Genomic DNA, 22,264 nt, shown 5'->3' with positions numbered 1-22,264 from the left:
TCCTCTTGAGATATCTTTATTCCATCCTCGACACATCATCTTTGAGATCTTAGTTGAGTTTTGCATTGGAAATGATTCTTAAAGAAAAGTTCAGAAAATTCTATGTGGCACTCTGAAATTCTAAGATTGAGTTTTGCATTGGAGATGCTCTAAGAAAGTGGAAAGAAGGGTTTCTAGGAAACAAATAATTTTGGCGCAAACTTTTGAAAATGGGAAATTTATTTTTGTCTTGAAGAAGGGGTGGCCAACACAAACTCGGTACTAGGACAGATGAGTGTGTTTTTTTTTTTTTTTTTTGTTGAACTAGCTTTGCATTAATTTATAAAAACATTATTACAATATTTATCAACTAAAATACAAGGAACATTCTTCCACGTCTTGCTTTTGTTTCTTTTCCTTGCCCATTTCGCTAATTTGTCTGCATTCGAGTTGAGTTCTCTCCTTGTGTATTTGAATTGGACCGCATCGAATTCTTTTCTACTTTGTCGAATTCTTCTGATGTGGATATGAGATTGCCAGCTAATTGTATGATGTTTGTTGTGAAGGTGTTTGATGAGATTGATGTTGTCACTTTCAATGATTATTGATTTATGATTCTTTGCTTTCGCCCATTCTAAACCGAATAAGATTGTCATGGCTTCACATTCTTCACTGTTTCTCGCTCTCCCTGATTTGACTTGCGCTGCTATAAATTTTGATTCTACATCATGAGCAATTAAACTGATTCCCGTATTGGATGTTACATTTAAGAACGATGCATCTACATTAATCTTAATAAAGTCATTGGTCGGAGGCTGCCATTTTTCTTTGGTTTTTTGGTTGTTTTTCTCGGGTTTTTTATTATATTTCGGAAAGTTTTCTATCATTTTGATAATTTGATGGAGATCATTGATTTCATGTTGAAAACAGTGGTCACATCGTATTTTCCATAAGATCCATAGGATAGTAGTAAAGTGAATATTCTCTTTCGTATAACAAAGGTCAAGATTTTCTTCCCACGAGAAGATCCACTCCTCAATGGACGTGATATTCTCTGAGATGATATTGAATTTGAACCATATATTTTTCGCTATAGCACAGTGTAATAGAGCATGCTCAATAGATTCAGTGTCTATGCAATTTGGGCATTTAGTGTTGTTATCAATGTATTTACCAATTCTCTCTCTAACCGGGAGAGCTTTGTTACAAATTTTCCATATGAAGATTTGGATACGTGGAATGATCGGGAGAGACCAGATGAACTTCCAGTTATGAGAGCTAGGATTCTGGGTGATATTATTGGTGCTTAAGTGATGGTACATAGATGCAACAGTGAATTTACCCGATTTGGTGAGCTTCCATTTGAGTTGATCTTTACCTTCGTTGTTCACCGGGATGGCTCTGATGAGGTTCTGAGTATTGGAATCAAAGTTGGCATTGAGTGCATCATTACTCCAATTGTTATTCGTGATAAGCTGAGCCACTTTGGTTAGATTGGAGTTGTTGTTGTTTATCAACGTTCCATTTATTTCAGGGATCCAGTTGTCAGACCATATATTAATATCATTACCTGAGTGTACCTCCCAAGTGGATAGATTTTCAATGATGTTGTAGTGTTTTCTTATATTTTTCCAGATCCAAGAGTGATGTGCCTTTGCTGGGCCTGGGTTATCCGAGTTGGGAAAGTACTTAGCTTTGAGAAGTTTTGCCCACATAGCCTCCGTATTAGTTTTAAGTCTCCATGCCATCTTAGAGAGTAAAGCAGTATTGTCAAGTTCCGGTAGATGGATGCCCAGACCCCCCATGCTCTTCGGCAAGCAAATATATGACCAGGCTTTGGTGCATATACCCTTTGACTTACCCCACCAGAAGTTCCGTTGGACGGACTTGATGCGTTTGCTAATTCCTTTTGGAATTGCAAAGCATTGCATCTGATATCGGGGTACGGCTGCAGCTATGGCCGAGATGACCACAGTGCGACCAGCTTGGGATAAAAAAGAGTGATTCCATTTATTTAGCTTATTCTTGATCTGATCTAGTATATCCTTGAAAACCTTAGTTTTCTGAGCACCAATGAAAAGCTGAGATCCTAGGTATTTCTCCGAAGTGGAGGCATATTTGACTTTAAGCGCACGCATAATGAGGCGTTTGAATTTGGGATGCGAATTCTTGGAGTAAAAGATGTTGGACTTGGTGTAGTTAATCATTTGCCCCGAAGCTTCACAAAAGTCTTGGAGAATCTTCTTAAGGTTATGAATGTTGTCGATAGTATTCTTGCCAAAAATGATGCAGTCATCTGCAAAAAGAAGATGGGAAATCTCAAGTTCAGAGTGATTAGTGGGAAAACCCAAAAACCTGTCTTGGCTATTATTTGACAGCAACTTTCGACTAAGCCCTTCCATCGCAATCGTAAAGAGAAATGGCGAGAGTGGATCTCCTTGTCTAATACCCCTGGACGGATAGAATGTATTACCTGGCCGACCATTGATAAGCACTGCCATGGAGGATGTCGCGATACAAGCGTGAATCATTTTAATCCAGTGGTCTGCATATCCTAAACTTCTCATGATGTCCGTAAGATATTTCCATTCTATTCTGTCAAACGCTTTGGACATATCTAACTTGAGACCAAAATAACCTGCAGCACCTTTCATTTTCTTGAACGAGTGAATGATTTCCTGACCCATAATAATGTTGTCGGTAATTTGTCTACCAGGGACATAGGCAGCTTGGAAAGGGGAGATGATAGGGTTTAAAGTATTTTTAAATCTCTCTGCCATCAGCTTGGTGATGATCTTGTAGGTGGTATTTAAGAGACTGATTGGACGGTAGTCTGCAGGAGTTTGGGGTGTGGGGGTTTTTGGAATAAGGCATATATGGGTGTGGTTTATTTCAGGGGGGAGGGATGCAGTAGTAAAGAAATTTTTAACCAGGTCGTAGATGTCTGAGTTGATAGTCTCCCAGTTTGATTGAAAGAAAAAAGGAGGGTAACCATCTGGGCCCGGGGCCGCCTCTTTTTTAAGACTATTTATAGCCCAGTCGATCTCGTCCTTGCTAGGGATGGCTAGAAGGGTTAGATTCTGATTATGGGTGATCGTAGGGTTGAAAAGATTAAGGGTATTGGGATCCTCTCTAGGGGTGATAGTGGTGCTGATGTTGAGGAGGTGGGAAGTGAAAATGTCTTGAATTTCTTTTACGTCTTCTTTCCAATCTCCGTTATGATCTCTGATTGCGCTGATCTTGTTCGTTCTATTGCGCTGAATAGCCTGGGAATGGAAGAATTTGGTATTTTTATCTCCCAGGGTGATAAAGTTGTTTCTCGATTTTTCCTTCCATAGACTTTCTTGCTGGTTGTAGAGTTCTTCCAGTGCTAAATTGAGGCGGTTGTACTCTTCTTTGGATCTACTATTCTGCAGATTCTTAGTAATCCTCTTGATGTTGTTCTCAATGTTTCCAAAGACTTTCTTATTCCAATAAGTAAGCTTTTTACTAAGCTTTTTTAGATCCTTCTGGATGTTGTTCGGTTCTTGATTTTGTTTGATGTGATTCCAATTATCTTCGATAAAGGTGAAACAATCTGGGTGGGTCATCCAGGTTCTGATAAACTTGAAGGGTTTAGGGTGGGGTTGGCTAGTGTCTTTGTTATCCAGGAGAATCGGCAGATGATCAGACCCAACCGCATCTAGGTGTGTGACTCCAGAGGATTGAAATTGGAGAAGCCAAGGAAGATTTGCCATAGCCCTGTCCAGTCTTTCTTGAATCAGATGTTCACCATATTGTTTGTTACTCCAAGTGAAAGGATTGCCCTGGAAACCCAAATCCATAAGACCTATGTCGCTGATGATTTCCGTAATCCTAGGAGTATGTGAGCTGGTCCCTAGTGATCCACCACTTTTCTCTGTGGGATCGAGAATGCAGTTGAGATCTCCTATCACTATCCAGGGGAAGTCCTGGTTAACATTTAGATCATGGAGGGTATTCCAAGGTTTAAGCTTATTCTTGTTATAGGGGGATCCATAGAAGCCTGTAATCATAATAGGATTAGGACATTTGACATTGTTCATCTCAGCATGAATAATGTTGTTGTCAGAGTATTTAATCTTGACGTCTAGATGGTGCTTCCAGTAAAGAGCTAGGCCACCTGCTTTATTAATCGGCTCCACATAGTGACTAGAGTAGTTTTTGTTAATGGGAATAATTTTGTTCATATTATTGGATCTGTTTTTCGTTTCCGAGAAGAAGATGATGTCTGGTTGATTTTTCATGATAATCGCAAGGATGTGCTTTTTAGTGAGGAAGGATGAAGCTCCTCTGACATTCCAGCTTAAAATCGAAGGGTTTTCCATCGATGGGTGCCTTTAACCAATGAAAGGTATAGAGGCAGGCCTAAGGTAAGAATAAGAGCCGAAGGTCTCCCCAACCCAAAGATAAAAGCAACCTATCTGGGCACCACAGACGGAAGAACTAAGATAAAACAAACAGGAGCAAAGGGAGAAACTAGAACAAGCTAAGTCTCAAAGTGAAAGAGAATACTGTATAGGTATACAAACTAAGGACTAAAATAAACCACCTAAATAAAATTTTACAGCAGCTAATAACAGAAGAAGAAAGAAATAAAATCTACAATTATAGATAATATATCATACCCAAGAACTATAGAAATACCATATATCGCAGCTAACAAAAGGTCAGAAAAGCTTTCTAGCACATACCATGGAAGAACTGAAACAACTATCTCTATCTATCTCATACTAATTAGAGATATTATGCTGCTTAAAACAAAAGAGACTAGAACATACTAACAGAAGAGGAAGGAATACAAAACCTGAAAACAAAACTAAACAAATATGGAATGAGAGAGAGAAAGAAGGGAGAGACGAACATTAAAACTTAATAATCTTTTTTTTTTTTTTTGAACTATTAAAACTTAATAAGCTACCAAGCAAACCAAAATAAGAGACATACCATAACAAAGACAGACACAGATATCCCTAATTTACAGAGAAGAAGAAAGTAAAGGTAACCAGAAGGAAATAGATACAGAGATGTCACTGACCACTATTTATATTAAAGAGCATTATAAGAAATCTAACAGTCTGTAATCAATCACAGAGAGGCATGAACTACTAATAATAGAAAGCAAATTAAAAGCAGTGACGAAGAAAGAGGCTAGACCAATATAATACAATATGATCGTATGAAATTGGTAGACGAATACCTACTCGAATAAGAGAGAGACTAGCAAATAAAGAAGAAGCAAATACAACTCACTGTCTACTATAGGTGGGAGTGAAGGAAGTGAACTCTGATTAAAATTTTAATTTTCTACCAAGGCAAAAGCAGGATTAAAGTCAAAGCTATCCACTTTTAATCAAATATTAGCATGAACCATGTGAAGTAACAGTAGATAGGTTATATTCTTATGCCTAAGTAAATTAAAAGAAAAATTAGATGTCTTCCCTGGTTTGGGCTGATCCTTCTTCATGATATTGGTGACCTTCTCCTCGATGTACCGGCTTGCTGCTATTGTTGTTGGTTGTTGAGTTCACATGCTGGGAAGTGATTAATCCTTTTTTTGAAATATCCCCTGTGGCTGAAGGTTTCCTCACATACCCTCTCTCTCCTAAAAAACCTTCTTTAAGTTCCCACAAATACAACTTAAACTGCCTTTCTTCAACTCCAGCCGAGAAAATACAAACACCTTTAGAGTCTATTATGAAGATTGCTGAGAAGAGATGAATAACTTAAGTTGCCTGTCTTCAAACCGGATAAAGAAATCCTTCGCAGCCTGTGTAGGGAATGATTAATAGCTTATTAAGTTGGATGATGATTTCGGCAAGATTTGCATGGAGGATTTGCCCCGAATCGATGAAGAAATTAGGGTTTTCGGTGAAAAGGAGAAGAAGCAATTTGCGCAAAAGTTCGCTATTGTATTAAAGAAAATAAAAACAACCGTGATTGGGCGATTTACGTTTTTGGCGTGAATCCAAATCCAACTGTTTGGATTCACCCAACTTTCATCAAGAAAGAATCCATCGGTTGAATTTATATTCACGCCGAATTCATGTCCAAAATGTTGGCCTCTGGGTCTTTTTTGAAAAAAAAAACTGAGAGACCAAAACGAAATGAGGTAACACCTCTCTTCCCAACACTAGAAACTCAAATAGCTTGGATCTTATAGGATGTTGTTTTCTTCTTTTCCACCATTTAAAATGTATCTACTCAGAGAGATAAATAGTTATAAAAGATTCATTGTGCTAATTCTCGAAGATCTAATGACTCCTTTCGTTTGCTTTTTGTATAATTACTCCATCTATACCAAGGAACAACATTGAGATAAGATGAATCAGAGAGGTTTTTGTTTTTTACTCGTTTTTCAACAACAACAAATTCCAATATTTTTCATGTCATACCCTGGCAATAGAATAGGAAATTCAATTCTAACATCGACGTCTTTTATCTTTGGCTTTGTGTCATTAGATGCTGTCTCATTTAGTTGCATATCGCTGCTGCTGCTTCTGTCAAGATCACCTTCTGCGCGTAATAAATAAAAATGGAACATGATGAAGTAGCAATCTACTAACTAGTATAGGAGGATGACAAGGAGTAGTATTTAAACATGTAAAAGTAAGAGAAGAAAGTATAGTGATTAAGACGAACCTGTAGCCCCATATGTGTCAGTTTAGGTGTGTTATCTTCTCCAATATCTTTGAAAGAACCTTCTTTGTACTATCAGATTGAGGATGCAACCATTCAATATCGAAAAAGCGTAAGCTCTCAAGGTCATCTAAGTCTATGTCTTGTATATGTGGAAGGAAACCTTGGAAATTCGGACATTTCTTAATCTCCAGAGTCCTAAGTGTAGGATGTAATATCTGGCGTGGCAGAAACTCAAGTTGTGGAACATCCACTATATCAAGGTGTTGCAGACAAGTCAAGTTGGTGGTGATATTCAATACCTTGGCATTGACTTGTTTAATGGTGAGCTCCACAAGACAGGGAAAATTAGTTGGTAATGTAATCAACTTCGGACAATACTTAATGACCAACTCAACAAGCATCGGAAAATAACAAGAAGAAGAATGTCGCGAAACTCTGGTGGATTCTGCTGCAATAGTTGCCTCCTCCTCCTCCTCCTCCTCAATACATTCTTCTAAATTTTCCATATGAACTAAAGTAAGATTTTTCAAGTTAGGAAGTTGACCAAGGCCTCCAAGTCGTTGAACTCCGTTGCACTTACACAGTTGTAGCTCCAACAACTTTGGTAGAGACAATGATACACTATTATTAGTGATCCATGATGGAAGTTTCAAACCTTCATACCCATTAATTATCATTTTCTTTAGATTAGAATGAGGTTGAAGGCCCTCCAATACATCTTCATCCAAATGTTCGTTTTCGTCAACATCATTAACATCAATAGGTAAATGACAGCCCCAATTTAGTGTCAAAGAGGTAATATTTGATTTTTCCCTTAAATTAGCTCGTTTGGCTTCCTCTATTCCACCCCCTCTTACCCTCTTCAAATGATTGATCATTAAGTGACCACAAATGAGGTTTAGACCTCCCAGGTCCCCAATACTACCACCACAGTGTGATCCACTCACATCATACCTATCTAATCTTTCAAGGCGAGTTAGCCGATCCATACCTAGCATTGTTCCGATGGTGTAGTTTCCAAACCATGTAAGACTTCTCACGTTGGTCCAATTTCCTATGTATTTGGGAATCTGACAGTTCCCCAGATTTACTTCTTCCAGATTGCATAGCCCCCCGGTACTAGTACACGACTCTGGTAACAATCTGATTTTAGTATCTTGCAGGTTGAGTTTCCTAAGTTTCATATCTCCAATTCGGTTGGGCAATACTTCTACCTCGCTCCGCTGAAAATCTAATTCGGTCAATTCCGTCAATCCAGTAATACTGTCAGGCAAATCTCTTATCCTTGTCTCAGAAATGTTTAGGACACGTAAACGTTTCAAAGCTCCCAACTCTTTCGGTAGCTCACTAAGATTTCTACAACGTCTAAGATTCAACACTTCCAAATCATGACAATCATTGACCGACTCAGGTAATTTATTTATCATAGTACCAAAGAGATTAAGAATTCTCAGTTTCTTCAAATTTCCAATGTTACTGGGTAAGTCTTGTAACTTAAAACAATGGGGGAGGGACAAAAAATGTAAGTTAGACAAGGTACAAATAGACTTGGGCAATTCTTCAAATTGTGGACATGAAGACAGAGCAAGATACCTTAGATTTTTTAATGCTCCAATGTCATTAGGGAGACGTCGAAGACTCCAACATTCTTCTAAAAGGAGTGTTTGCAAATTATATAGAGCACCGATAGTTAAATCATGTACTTGGAGTGGGCAGTTTGAGAGGTTAAGGTATCTCAAGTGTTTCAATTTGGCATAAGAAAGAGGTGAACTCGTAATCGTTGAATGACTCAAATCTAATATGCGTAAGTACTTATTACTAAATACACAATTAGATTCCCATGGATCCTCTGCATTGAAGGTAAGAAATGTATGCAGTTTCTTTGGAAATGTTGTTGAAATTTCTTTCTTGTCAAAAACAACCCCTAGACGACGAACTTCTTTATTAGAAATGGCATCCATCTCGCTCACCTTCACATTTAAGAATTCGTAATCCTCACTAACACTTTGTGCGAGGTCATATATAAGATCATGCATCTTGTAATAATTATCTCTGGACCTTGACACATCTAGAAATTCTTTTGGTGAATACTTTTGGAATAATGAAGTGTTTACCAAAATATCAAAACATCTATATCCTTCTTCTTCTTCCATTGGTGATGAGACAAACCCTTCAGCTATCCACAACTGGACCACAATTGTTCTCTCAAACAACCAGCCCCTTGGAAATATAGAACAATAAGAGAAACATTGTTTTAGTCTAGGCGACAAATGATCGTAACTCAATTTCAGTATTTCTTTTATTCTACTTTCACTTTCTAAGATTGTCATTATAGGCATGTCTTTTATTTTTACCCAGTCGCTTTGTTGATTTTTGTTGTGCATAAGACTTCCTAATGTTTGTGCTGCAAGGGGAAGGCCGCCACATTTACTTGCTATGCCTTTTCCTAGATCTATCATACTTGAGCTCTCTTGTGCTCCGCCAGGAGAAAATGCTCGGTGTTTGATAATAGACCAACAACCTTCATTTGAAATCTGTTGCAAAATGTACGGAGAAATCGCTCCCCTAACGTTCGATGCAACCTCAACGCTTCTTGTAGTTACCAAAATTTTGCTCCCTTGAGCACCAACTACCAACCGACTCTTAAGACTTGCCCATTTTCCAATATCTTTGTCCCAAAAGTCATCGAGGACTAACAAATATTTCTTAGAGTTCAACTCTTCACGAATTCGACGTACCAATACGTCAGTAGTTGGTGTGTCATAAGTGGATCCGCCAGTTATCGAGCAAAGGATATCTTTTAAAACTTTATCGACAACAATATCACGGTCAGAGACATAAACCCATATTTTTAAGTCGAAGTGTTTGGTTACACTCTCGTGATTATAGACTCGTTGAGCAAGTGTTGTCTTTCCGATTCCTCCCATACCCACAATGGATATGACAGAAACTTTTTCATCACCATGTGAGTTAATTAGTAAGCCAACTATGTGGGATATATCATTCTCCCTTTCGACATTAATTTCAGAGTCATCCCCATAGGAGTCAGTGTTGTTTGGGCCTTCCCATTGAAGATAATGACTAGTACTAGTACTACCCAGCTTATTGAACCCAAAGCTAGCCATATCTTTAGTAACAGCATCCAACTTAGTGTTGATAGTTTTGATTTTAGTAGCCATCTGGTAATGGAACACCAATGGGTTGTTGGACACTAGTGAAAATAAATAATTGCGTACCTTGTCTCGCTTACGATTACGGTTCATAACATGATCTCGACGCATTAATTCGTAGGCAAACTCGTCGAGCACGTCGTCAGCATCATAAGCAACGTCTCTGAGCCGTTTCAACCATAGCTTGACTGAATTTTCATTCACTTGTCTATTTTCGGCATCAGATATTACAGCCAAAATCATTTCCAGTGTCTTCTCAAGAGTTTTCAGATCACCTCTCATGTTCCAAAGAGGACTAATCTCATTTGAGATCACACCCACCAGTTTCTTTAAGATTTCAGTTACACCATTAACTAGGAGACCTTCAACTGTTGTCATTCTCTCTCTCTTCTTTCTTTCTCTCTCTCTCTCTCTCTCAGTAGTGATGAGTCTCAATTGTTCAATTATTCTCTTTTTATGGGACTCTCTCTTTATTGATTGTATGTCTCTTTCTCTCTTTTTCTTTTTCTGTTCTCTTTTTCTTTTTTTCTAGTGGTTTACAATTGTTTTTGTGAAGATATCAGACATGGTGATTATTTTCTCCTTCAAGTGATGTGAGGTACAATATGCTTCCTTAGCTACTCAAAAGAAAAAGAATGCTTGCTTAGCTACTCAAAAATAAAAATATGCTTGCCTAGAAGTGATGAGTAAATGTATTTCTTTTCCGACCACTATCACCATCATTTTTCTCATGGGGTCCTTTCTTTCCCTAGAACAACCAAAGAAAGATCGGGCTGAGAGAATGATGGTGGTGGCAGAACGCAGAGGTGAGAAAATTCTCCTTATTTTGTTTAAGAAAGTCAATTTCAACGTGATTTTTTAAATATTTCAGAGGTGAGAGAATGACAATATATCATATTGGTTTTCTACTGAGAATCTAGGGAGTTTTTCTTATTTTCTAACATCAGTGTTGTTGGTTTTTTTTTATTTTTTGATGAGAGCAGTGTTGTTGGTTAGTAATTGGGGTTGTGAGCTTTTGACTGATAAACAGGATATATTAGACATGATTCTTCAGTGTGAGGACTGAGGAGGGGGTCCCATCATATGAGGATAGAGTCAAAGACTGATGATGACTCTTCACTTTCATTGAAATGATATCTCTCTCAAAATTCTTACCTTATGAAAACTAGATTTCTCCAAATTGGGTAAAAAAGAAAAGTTTTTGGAGGTTCTGTTCATCTTAATTTGACTCAGGTGAAGTAGATTTCTTCACTTTCTTATGGTAAAATATTTTCTTCCTTTACTTTTATTTGTTTGGATCTTCAGATGCCTCTTTTTTCCAAAACTTTAGACTATATAATATGATGTTAATTTATTGTGCCAGTAATTAAAACTGGACACCAAACAATGAAAATGGGTGGTACATCAGATTCATCATTTCATTCCAAGTTTTGAAGATGAAAAGGTTGGAAGATTTTTAATTTTCAATATGACTGACTCTCTTTATAATACATATATATATATATATATTTATGTTTTCTGTTGCTTGGGGGGGATTAAGATTCATATGAGGATCCATCAGATCTACCTTATTTATGTTCTTCCTTTTTCCATAAACCTATTAGAGGTTTTAGATCTGAAATTAACCTATAAGCCATATAAGAGCTAATGGGTTTGATTCAATTTTGTCTTACCAACTTAGAATTCAGGGAAAAGAAATTTGAAAAACAAGTCAGAAAATTTTACCAGATCTGGACTACTAGTTTTTGCCCTTGATTTTCCAATTTATGTTAACAATGGCGGGGTATTCGCGTTGATTCTTGATTTTGCGTGCACCTCGGATGGACTTTGATCCAAATACATTCATTTTGGGTTCTTTTACTTGGTCTGGTTCGATTTAGGTTCCAACTAGTTGTACAAAATATTTTGCTCTTCTTCCTTGTTTGTGTTTTGATGGATGAATCTGTCAATAATCTAATAGTTTGTTTTGAGCAGATGGAAGTGATCGAGATACAAAAATGGAATCTCGACTAGTCCTTGCTTTTGGTATGTCATTTTCTTCTATGGATTGGTGGTATCAACATAAGTTCTTGATAGAAGTTAGAAGTTTTTAGGCTTGTCTTGGGCTGTTTTCATGTCTTAATGCGAAGATTTTTTACATGTGAAAATGAAATCTGTTGATTGATATCAACGAAAACTTGGGGGTTTGCATATGTAGACTGTTATTATCTGTTTGCTTCAAGAATTGTGTATACTATGTTGTAGGATACATTCGATACATGGAAATGGCACTTGTGGTTGGCACAAATTTGGGATCTTTTGTGCGGATTCTCATCCAAGTCAGTCTCATTCGTGGAATCTTCGTTTGACTCTCGCTTATGGCTGCTAAATTGGAGAAGAAATGTGAGCATCCTGTGAAATATTCTTACCAAATAAGAGGCATGAAATTTGATAACATTTTTTGTGAAGATTTAAGTATGTTGTTATCTAAGTCTGTTGCCTGAAATTTGATCATCTTTGACTCCCAGTATCTGGTTGGATTCTTAGAAGTTGCCTAACCTAACGCTCAAGGTATCGTTGTGCAGTGGAAGTGAGGAAGAAACCAATAGAAAATGAAACCAATCCTAGCAAAAGTCGAAGAGTAATGCTAGAGAACAAGAAAAATTAGACCGGCTCCGGGTAGAAACCTATGTGGCTTATTGTGATTCGCGGTTCAATGAATCAAAATCTTCAGAAGCACAAATACTGGCAAGCCACATAAAATTTTTGTCCTGAGTTTGTCTAGTTTTTCTTGTTCCCAAGCATTTTTCAAAGTCAAAAGGTGGTAAAAGGTTTATATCCTACCAAAAAACAGGAAACTCGCTCATATACTATAGCTGCTTATTGAACAATCCCACTAAACATTCTCCTCCTATAAAATCCTAGAAATGAGTTTATTTTATTGATATGATAATGATACTTTTAAATCCTCTTGGAAGATAGATGATTTAGCTGCACATTTTGCCTTTATAATTGTCGTTCAAGCTTTTCCACTCTATGACCGACTTCTGCTAGGAGAACCTGTTTTAGGACGAGAAACCTGCTGTATGTTAGTATAGTACCCGTCTATTCTCGTGTCTTATGGAACACAACTAGTATTCTGTTTCGAGTTACTCCTCTAAATTTTGTATTTCTCATTTCTTGTAGCTTCCAAAGATTCTATGATTCTAGTTTGTTAGGAAGTCCGAGTTTGCTGCCCCATATGAATGTGTGTGGGCGCACACGCACTCCCTCCTGATATGTTTTTAAGTTGTGTTGTAAGAGAGTGACAACGGAGAAGTATCACTAGCAACCTAGAAGTTAGAGCTTGTTCAACCTAGTATTACAATGTTCTACAGTTGTTTACCTCTGTTGTTAATCTTTTTTATTGGAATAGCTACCTAGTTCATTAGTTAATTCTCTGCAAGTAGATTTCAGATTTTGTTACTGACCTAACACCTTTCTTTTCGTATTGGCATTTAAAAATGAGTAGAAGAAGAAGAAGATTGATGAGAAAGGGGGTAGGTATAAGTCACTTCTTGGTGAAGTTGTTTTCATAGGACAAGGTAAAACAAGATATACTTGAGTAGATGAAATGTGGGTAGTTTTTACAGGCTTGTACATTAAATGCATTTCCCACATTTTGCATTCATCATTTTTCTTTTGTAAAGGAAGAGTTATGGTTACTTTTGTTCCTGCAGAATGAGAGTACACAGGTCAGCAGTTCCACCACCAAACACCCACCACCCCCATTTAATAATACTTGTACATACCTGGCTGAAACCCAACATCAATATCAGAATATTACACAGCTTTCATGATTTGCAGTGAATGTAGGGAAAAAATAAAGCTTCGGTTTTTGGAGAGGTAGAAGCAAACTTTGATGTTCATATTGTAACTGGGTGGTGGGAGAAAGGATTGTTCATAATTTGTTTATTAGTTTAGGATTGTTGTATAATTTGTTTTTAAGTTTTTCTTTAATGTTTGTTAATATACACTAATGCAATCTGTGATGGAATGGGGTTGAATGCAGAAGGTGGTGAGATTAAGAAACATGGGTTGGATACTACTGTACAGATGACAAATCATGAAAGAAAGTAAACCCCCCATTTAATTCAACAAAAACACCAACACCAAATGTGATTTTCATTCAATAATTTGTTTTTAAGTTTTTCTTTAATGTTTGTTAATATACACTAATGCAATCTGTGATGGAATGGGGTTGAATGCAGAAGGTGGTGAGATTAAGAAACATGGGTTGGATACTACTGTACAGATGACAAATCATGAAAGAAAGTAAACCCCCCATTTAATTCAACAAAAACACCAACACCAAATGTGATTTTCATTCAAAAAATACCACCCCACCATTTCTCTCTTGCCTTCTCCAATTCTCACTCTCTTTTACATGTTTTAGTATTTTTTTTTTAGTCCAAAGATAAGTAGTTTGGATTGCAAAAAGGCCTTCCATTGTTCAGAACAAGTTCTATGCAAACAGGGCACGTATCTCTGTTTTCTCATTCTCTTGTTCAACTTCTGTTATCCATCTCTCTCTCAATCTCTATCTATCTATTTCTCTCTCTCTCTCTCTCTCTATGTTCTCTTTACTCTCTCTATCTTCTGATCTACTTGTGCCTACACCTTTTCTTTTCTTTTCTTCCTTTACAAATTGTTTGTACATGATGATGATGATGATGATGATGATGAGCCACTAACCAAACTCACAAACCCTAAATTCCTGCCAACAGCCACAAAATGAACAATCACAATAACACAATTATGGTCCACACCACTACTAATCTCTCAACAAGCAACTCAAAAGCAAAAGAATTGAATAGTGAGTCATGGGTTGGTAAGTTCAAATAATGAAATTTACCTACACTAATCTCCATTATCAATCCTTCTCCATCCTCATTCAGCTACTACTAGGTGAAGCTTTTCTTTCTACGATCGGCGATTGAACATCATTTGCATCAGAATCGCTCCCCGACGAACTCCCGGAATCTGAATCTATAACCCCCAATGAGCCAAAAACCACAATTGATGTCAAGAGAAACCTTCTCACAGACAAAACTCCAAATGCCTACTTAGAACAAAAAATTAGAAGCTTAAATAAGAAAAAGAGATAAACCCATTATACCACTAGAGGAAGAAGAATCACTGCCAGAACTGCTACTGCTGCTCGATTTGCTACTACCATAACCTGCATCTTTCTCTATCTCGACCGGAGGGAAGTTGCTTGTCGGAATGTCCTCCCCAATATCCACATCTTCCTCAGCTCCCACATTATCCCCTTTCTTGTTCTTTGCTGCTGCTGCTGCTGCAATTTCCGGTATCTCGCTTACCAGAGGAGACTGTTTTCAAAGGGTGGCAAAGTCATTAACAAGAAATGTATACCAAATAAACATAACACAGAGTTAGAATCGAAATTAAATTAGCTTTACCATATTTCCCCCTTCTGGTGACATAGAATTCTGGGGTACTCCTCCTCCAAGTGATTCTTGTTGTCTCCTCATCTTGTTCATCATTTTCTTGTAATTAAACACCAAACGATCAAGTTCCCAGAGTGTTTCTTTGTCAATAATTTCAAAATCTATTTCAATCTCATCACCATCTTGTGAAAGATCACCATTTCTCCTCTTTATGATATGCACCACTTGTTCCATCTTCTCTTGAGGTAAAAACTGCATGCTTTCACTCAATTTCTGTTTCTCCTCAAATGTCATCTCTCTTTTGTTTGGATCTTTTGCCTTGGGTTTTGGCAACCTCCCCGTTGTAGATCTACGAGCTGGAATAACAGGAGGAGAAGGAATCTGTTCAACTGGTGGTGGTGGTGGTGGTGGTGGAGGTGGTGGTGGCGCCAATTGAAGTAATTTTGATGGTTGAATAGCTCTAGGTGGTGGAATTGGGATTGGTTCGGGTGTTCTTGACCTTTCTGGAGTAGAAACCCTAACCCTAACTTGTTCATCTTCATTAAGGAAATATGAAGTCCGTCTCATTTCAGCTGCTGGTCGAACGGCAACAATGCACTGGTTTTCATCATCAAATTTCTTGTATACAGGTTCAAACAAACGTTCAAATCGAGAAAGAAGTTCTTCAGCCACAGCATTTACTTCATGACCTTTGGGATTATAAACTAGGGCATTATTGAATGTTAATCTCACATCTGAAGCAAAATCCGATGGATTTTTATAAAATTTGTTTCCAAGTTTTGTTTTGATAGTTCCAAGATCCATCGGATTCTTGATTATATGATGATAATCATGAAGTTTTAAACCAATAGCATCAACTGGTGTATTAAAGATGTATCCGTACTTATGAGTCATCAATTTCTTCAAGATCTGTCCACATTGTTTCATGGCAGCTACTACATTTCCACCATGTGATTCAGATTCAGATGCTTGACGTTTCAGATCTTGATTTGAAACAAAAGGAGGAAGAGGTCGTTTAAAACCTGAAATTTTCTTCATCTTCTTCTCTGAAACAGATGAAACTTCCGGTCCGCCATAACCACCGGAAAACTGACAAGCACTATAGCCAGATCTTGCTTCAAGTTCTCTTGATTCAATCCGATTTCTTAAGCTCCTAACTTGTTCAAGTTCGGAAACTAAACGTTTCTTAAGATCTTTCAGTTCTCTTTTCGAATAGTTTGTTATATTGAAAGATACATATCGACTGAAAACAGATTCTCTTCCTCCATTAAATCGGTTAGGTTTCTGGTTAAGAGAACAAGAATTGTTTGACATAGACGGAGTACCGACCTGACGTCCATGATTCTGGCTTAAGAGATAATCATGATCTTGATCATCATAGATCTGTTTCTTAGGGTTAGGGTTAGCTTTGAAAAGAGGGCTAGAATTAGGGTTTTTCCTCATATAAACCTTATTTTCTCCCCAGTGCGGTTCATTCCGACTGGCGAAGAGAGTTGAAGCCATGCATGTACGGAGAAATCAAAATCAAAATCTTTTTCTAGGTTAGATGAAGTAATTCAGCTAATCTCCGGCGAGTTTTTTCAAATCTAAGAGTTAAATGAATCATCAGATTGCAATTATGATCGGAAACTGGTAAAAGGAGTGATCGGCGTAAAAGGAATCGACGGAAATATCACCGGAGAAGAAACCCTAAAACAACAAATGAAAAGGACTGAAACGTAAGGACGAGGATTTCGAAGATCCTCACAAGTGAGGAATAAGAGAGGAGGAGCACCACTTCTTAAAGGAAACCAGATCTGCCCGTTCTGCCCGGAATTAGATTATTATCCGTGGATCTATTTCGAATTGATGATCGTACGGTTAATACTAGTTTACATCTGCCCGTACATGTGACCGTCTAATCTGTCATGGAGGGTTAGGATCTGGGGTGTCAGATACATGGGAGAATATAGACCGTCGATTCAGGAGTCTGATTTAGGAGAGAGGAAATTTTAATTTGGAGTAAATTTGAGGTGCATTTGGGTTTCATTGGAAGTGGTGGGGACCGCTAACGGAGTTGTTGCTGGCGTGGAGGACAGACAGGTGGCAGGGACGGAGTAAAAATATCTTCTTTTCCCGCCAGAATAGTAAAAGGTAGTGCCAGGTCAGAAAATGTATTTTTCATATGAAATACACGTGGCTTGTGAGCATAGGTTAGTTTTACATCAAAAGAGAAGTTGTTGAAAATGACTAATAAGGGTTTAGATGTATTTTACGTGTCTACTAGTCGGTACATTTCGTGGTCATATCTAGTCTAGACAATGGTCCATGAACCCGGTCACAACTCGCAAGCTCTTTTGGAGCAAATACCAATTTTATTTGTACCCTTGAGGTCTTGATCGTAAAACAAAGGCTTCCAATAAACTAAACATCTATATAATTGGTGTCGTGGAACTGGAAAATACAATTGTGGTTCTAAAGAAAAACTAAGTTTTGTGAGACTTGGTTGAACTAAGTGATGTGGCTCTGCGATTATGTTTTCTCTGTATGAATTCTCTTCAGTGTCTTATTACATCCGAAATCTTGGGACGGAGTGAGCTTTAGAGAATAGAATTGTTTTTGATGAAGTGAAAAAAATAATATTTTACATATCCTCTTTTCAGTTCTACATATATCATATATAATTGGGTTATTTCTCTAATGGCCCCCAACTTTGTGACCAGCTTCCCGCCTGGCCCCCTACTTTACGAGAAATACCCATATGGCCCCCTTCCGTTATAACACCGTCACTCTCTCTCCTCCATCATGTTTTCTCTCTCTGGCAACTCACGCCACATCATCTGTTACGCCACCTCATCACCTTCTCCGACAGAGGTCGCCGACCAGGCAAATTTTCGACCGGCGACCTTCAAATATTAATGAAAAAAATTATTTTTTTTTTCTCTCTCCTCTCTCTCTCTCTCTCTCTAGAAATTTTTTTATTTTTTTTCCTCACCCTCTCTCTCTCTCTCTCATCCCTTCGCCGGAGCTAGGTATGTTCGTTGACTTGCAAGGTCTGTTCGTGAGCAGATCTAGGTCTGTTCGAACAGACCTAGCTCCGGCGAAGGGAAACCCCTTCGCCGGAGTTTTAGAGAGAGAGAGAGAGGATGAGGAAAAAAAAATTCTAGAGAGAGGAGAGAGAAATTTTTTTTTAATATTTGAAGGTCGCCGGCCGGAAATTTGGCCGGCCGGCGACCTCTGCGGGAGAAGGTGATGAGGTGGCGTAACAGATATTGGCGTGAGTTGGCAGAGAGAGAAAACGTGATGGAGGAGAGAGAGTGACGGTGTTATAACGGAAGGGGGCCATATGGGTATTTCTCGTAAAGTAGGAGGCCAAGCGGGAAACTGGTCACAAAATTGGGGGCCGTTAGGGAAATAACCCTATATAATTTCTTGGAAGAATTCTTGTACCAGCTCTTAAAGAAATTTCTTTCTAGTCTTTCATACACTTTGCGAAAGTGAACATATCTACAAAAATTAAATATGGCATTAGATAAAAAGAAAACTATTTTCAAATGTTGGTAATAAGAAAGTATACTTAATATATGATTATAATAAAAATAGATAGCCAAAGAAAATTAATAATGTATTTAACAAAATTAAATTTTTAGCTTTATAATAAAAACCAAAATTTAAAAACTAAGACTTTGTCCGTCGTGGTAATAATAGTTTTAGTATTAGTGACAATAGCAATATACTAGCTTTCGTAACGAAGAATTAGTAATTAAGTGGAAAGACAGGAGGTCTTTAGTGGTGCAGTCAGGCAAATTTGATGATGCTTATGCCTTAACCACCGTAGAGTTGTGCCCTGACGATGGCGAGAAGGAAGTGGAGTTGACGTTAGGCGAGTTGAGACACTGGAAAAAATGTTGGTAAAAAGAGTGGTGATCAAGGCGGGGTGATAGGAGGTGGCAAATGTTGTTAAAAGGAGTTGTGAACCTGGTGATAGGGGGTATAGTGTCGATGAAGTGATAGGACCATGTGGTATGGTTAGTGACGGGGGAATGGACGTGATGGTAGGGGAATGGACGTTGAAGGTAGACGGTGTTGGTGGAGGTGCGGTAATGGTGGTATAATGGTGGTCGTGGTTGTGTGATGGAGTGACGGGGGGTGGTGCTGGTGATGAAGTCACGACGATAGTGGTGGACGATGTGCAGCACGATCCTTGAAAGGGCACCACGGACATTCTTAGCACTGCTCAGGAACGAGGCCTTTTGTGCACCTAATTGGTATCGACCGGCCTGATCTTAGTCAGGCGAATCAGATTCAGATAACAAAAAAAACATACCCCAAACATAACCAAATGAAGTGAGTCAAATAACCACAAATATTATAAAACCTCACCAAATCAAATTATACTAGTAATTAAACAAGAAAATCTCTCTTATCTTTGGATTTGGAAATTAATACACAAAAGGATCATTCATTATTAATCTATTAGAAACCACAAGTCTTGAAAATCTAATACTAGTAAATTACTTAAAAAATAAACAGGTAGCTAGGTGATGATAATGAGGAGGTAGGTAGCTTAGCTAGAAGAAGATGATAGTAGGATCACAGCAACACTCATCAATCAGACAGCAACAACATAAAGCTGCAAGACTGCATATTCAAACATCATTCATCAAAATTAAAACTACCCACAATTTCAATTTAGAAATTAACTACAAATTGAAGAAGAAAACTAATAATTTGATTACCATCCTTCAAGAAAGCCAGCTGGTTCTCTTCTTGGTGGTGGAGCTGCATATTGAGGTGGTGCCATGACAGGGGGTCCCTGATAATAACCTAGAAACAAACACAAATCAGTCGTGCATAAATAGAGAATTCAAGAAGGGTAAGTGTGACTAAATCATCAAGTAAAAAAATCACACCTTGAGCTGGGTAAGGGTAAGCATACTTGGGGTCACTCATCTTTGAAAACAACTAATCCCAACTGAACAAACTAAAATCAAATCCAAGCTAGTTAGGGTAGTCAAGAATTTACTTCTCTTCCTCTTGATTTCTCTCTCTCTCTCTCTCTATATATATATATATATATAGAGGAGTGATAAACTTCTTTCGGTGATCAAATAAGTATTGGGGAAGAAGGTTCAAGAAACAAACAGCCTGACCTCAGATGAGCTTATTCTTTCTTTCATCAACATTACGTTTAAGTAAAGTTATCCTCTCTCTCTCTCTCTCTCTCTCTAAACACTCTCTATTGTCGGTTTAACAAAGTTTACCTTTTTCCCAAACGGTCCTTTATTCTTCTCTTTTTCTTTATTTATGATCATTTTTCTTATTTTTAAATCCATATGTTATTGCTATTTATTCTTCCAAAAGGTTTATTTGAACTCATATTTCCTAAGTTTATTATTATTCGAAAAAAATACGAATATGTTCACACGGTAAATTATGTCGTTGGCCCAAATTTTGATTAAGGGGAGCAGTTGAATACTAGTTATATCATATTTAAATTTTAATTTTAATGTGTTTGTTTATTGTCTAACTAGAGTAGGTAATAGATTAGAAAAAAACGACTCTATACCCGACAAGGGTGAATCCCGACCCGGTGACGTGGTCCTGACTGGGAGACGGGCTGGGCGAAGTATCTCTGCTGCAACATAAACACTTCCTGACTGGGAGACGGGCTGGGCGAAGTATCTCTGCTGCAACATAAACACTTGCATATAACAAAACAGGTGTTTGCCCACAAACTTTTCCCTCTAGGTTATATCTCTAATGAAAGTGAGGTGAGCTTTAGGTCCAAAGTAAACTCAATCCATTCCAATTTCTGAAGTGCCTATAAAATTTCCCTAATAATAGTTATGGTCCACGAACTAATAAGTTGGGTATGGGCCTTTAATTATGTTCTTTTTTCTGAAGAAAATTAGCCCGCCTAGTTTCCTCTTAAAAATTAAGTGTAATTTTATCAGCACCTCCATGAAAGTTAAAGGCGCCTCCCTCCTTCACAAGCTTCCCCCTCAATTTTGCCTTGAGGTAGAATTGATCCCACAGTTTTTCCCTGAAGAAATGGGTATTGTCAAAAGATAATACCAAGCTAGCATAAGATTATTTTCGTGTGTTTCAAAGGATTTTTTTTGTGAAAAATAAGTGATTTTGAAAAGTTGTATCAGCTGAGAACTGAAATGGGTAGCTGAAGGAAGTTCGTCACGAGACACTCAAGTTCTGGCGCTTACAATCACCTCCGCACTTCTATGGTGGAGACTGGAATCAAAATGGGAGTTGCTTATTAGACAAACCTCTTGACGAAAATCAGGTATTAACTAACATGAATTTCTTCTCAAAGCAACTTTATTGTGTTAGACTTTTAGTTAGAAATAAAACATCAAGTGATCAATGGACAGCTTCATACTTGGTTTAACCCGAATAATGGTGGAGTCAATAAAGAGGCAAGACAAGTGAACTGTATGATCAAACTCGCGATTCGACATACAGACATGTAGTTGCTAGATTTTCTTAGCAAAATTGATTCGTTATCACTTGGAGAGTGGGTAATAAAAACATAAGACAAATTTGGTAAATTTTGAAGGCCAATTGATCAGATACAGAGAAAGAATACCACGACAGAAAAACGCGTGTAAAAGATGATATCAGACATACTACATTATTTTCTTTTACGGATTCCATTTTGCAGATATATAGATTATTAGGAATCTCAGGAGCTAGTTTTTGATCTTTCAACTTGGTTATTCTTTACTAGTTTTTGATATAACAAGATAATTGAGGGATTTGAAATCTCTGTAATCCATATTAATAAAAGATAATGGTTAAGCTAACCCTTTTGACTACTTGATTATCATGTCTTTAATGATGAATGGGGCTTCTTATTAATTCAAATAATTGCTCCACTAATGATAATGTAAGCTAGCAAGTAGAGATTCTTTTCTCTCTTTGATAATAGGGAAATGGATTGCTCATAATCATTTCTACTTCACTTTACTAAACATTTTCTAATGTTAATGGTAAAAGAAAATCAATTTTGATTCGGGGTTTATCGTTTGC

The 22,264-nt window shown here is 37.6% G+C and overlaps 2 protein-coding genes and 2 long non-coding RNA genes across 10 annotated transcripts; 1 reads left to right on the top strand and 3 right to left on the bottom strand.

Moving 5' to 3' along the window:
* Positions 1-6,216: 6,216 nt before the first annotated feature.
* On the bottom strand, positions 6,217-10,316 carry LOC147570561 (putative disease resistance protein RGA4). 2 transcript variants are annotated; one of them, XR_015231450.1, is made up of 3 exons: positions 6,640-10,224; positions 6,349-6,513; positions 6,217-6,271 (listed from the first exon to the last, which is right to left on the bottom strand). XR_015231450.1 is itself a non-coding variant. In XM_086657118.1 (2 exons), the coding sequence occupies exon 1, from the start codon at positions 10,185-10,187 to the stop codon at positions 6,657-6,659; it is 3,531 nt and encodes a 1,176-aa protein (XP_086513244.1). In that variant the 5' UTR covers positions 10,188-10,316; the 3' UTR covers positions 6,217-6,513; positions 6,640-6,656. The 2 variants fall into 2 exon arrangements, 1 of the variants encoding a protein (XP_086513244.1); XM_086657118.1 differs by having other exon boundaries at positions 6,217-6,513; positions 6,640-10,316.
* Positions 10,317-10,395: 79 nt separating this feature from the next.
* LOC147570560 (uncharacterized) lies at positions 10,396-13,859 on the top strand. Of its 3 annotated transcripts, none has more exons than XR_015231453.1 (4): positions 10,396-11,208; positions 11,254-11,834; positions 12,054-12,191; positions 13,508-13,859. It is a non-coding gene; the product is annotated as an uncharacterized LOC147570560 (long non-coding RNA). The 3 variants fall into 3 exon arrangements; XR_015231452.1 differs by having other exon boundaries at positions 10,782-11,042; positions 11,784-11,834; XR_015231454.1 differs by having other exon boundaries at positions 10,862-11,070; positions 11,784-11,834.
* Positions 13,860-14,134: 275 nt separating this feature from the next.
* On the bottom strand, positions 14,135-17,069 carry LOC147570559 (transcription factor GTE2-like). Of its 4 annotated transcripts, none has more exons than XM_086657119.1 (4): positions 15,251-17,069; positions 14,947-15,160; positions 14,683-14,816; positions 14,135-14,544 (listed from the first exon to the last, which is right to left on the bottom strand). In XM_086657119.1, exons 1-3 carry the CDS (start codon positions 16,739-16,741, stop codon positions 14,722-14,724), a joined length of 1,800 nt encoding a protein of 599 aa, XP_086513245.1. In that variant the 5' UTR covers positions 16,742-17,069; the 3' UTR covers positions 14,135-14,544; positions 14,683-14,721. The 4 variants fall into 4 exon arrangements, with proteins under 4 accessions (XP_086513245.1, XP_086513246.1, XP_086513247.1 ...); XM_086657120.1 differs by having other exon boundaries at positions 14,687-14,816; XM_086657121.1 differs by having other exon boundaries at positions 14,683-14,810.
* A 747-nt stretch (positions 17,070-17,816) lies between these two features.
* Positions 17,817-20,494, bottom strand: LOC147570558 (uncharacterized). Its single transcript, XR_015231451.1, has 4 exons — positions 20,131-20,494; positions 19,957-20,044; positions 18,721-19,858; positions 17,817-18,158 (listed from the first exon to the last, which is right to left on the bottom strand). It is a non-coding gene; the product is annotated as an uncharacterized LOC147570558 (long non-coding RNA).
* Between the last annotated feature and the right edge of the window lie 1,770 nt (positions 20,495-22,264).

The sequence above is a fragment of the Eschscholzia californica genome, unplaced genomic scaffold (genome assembly GCF_041429995.1).
Source record: "Eschscholzia californica isolate CP2 unplaced genomic scaffold, dmEscCali1.0.p SCAF_1, whole genome shotgun sequence".
Classification (NCBI taxonomy): Eukaryota; Viridiplantae; Streptophyta; class Magnoliopsida; order Ranunculales; family Papaveraceae; genus Eschscholzia; species Eschscholzia californica.
This window is presented reverse-complemented; position numbering and strand designations above follow the sequence as displayed.

What these genes read in the sequence shown, in the direction of transcription:
- LOC147570561 (XM_086657118.1), bottom strand. Translation starts at nt 10,187, where the DNA reads ATGACAACAGTTGAAGGTCTCCTAGTTAATGGTGTAACTGAAATCTTA.
- LOC147570559 (XM_086657119.1), bottom strand. Translation starts at nt 16,741, where the DNA reads ATGGCTTCAACTCTCTTCGCCAGTCGGAATGAACCGCACTGGGGAGAA. An exon ending in CACCAGAAGGGGGAAATATG is followed by an intron (nt 15,161 to 15,250) that starts GTAAAGCTAATT and finishes CTTTGAAAACAG; the next exon opens with TCTCCTCTGGTAAGCGAGAT. An exon ending in TGATTCTTCTTCCTCTAGTG is followed by an intron (nt 14,817 to 14,946) that starts GTATAATGGGTT and finishes TGGGGGTTATAG; the next exon opens with ATTCAGATTCCGGGAGTTCG.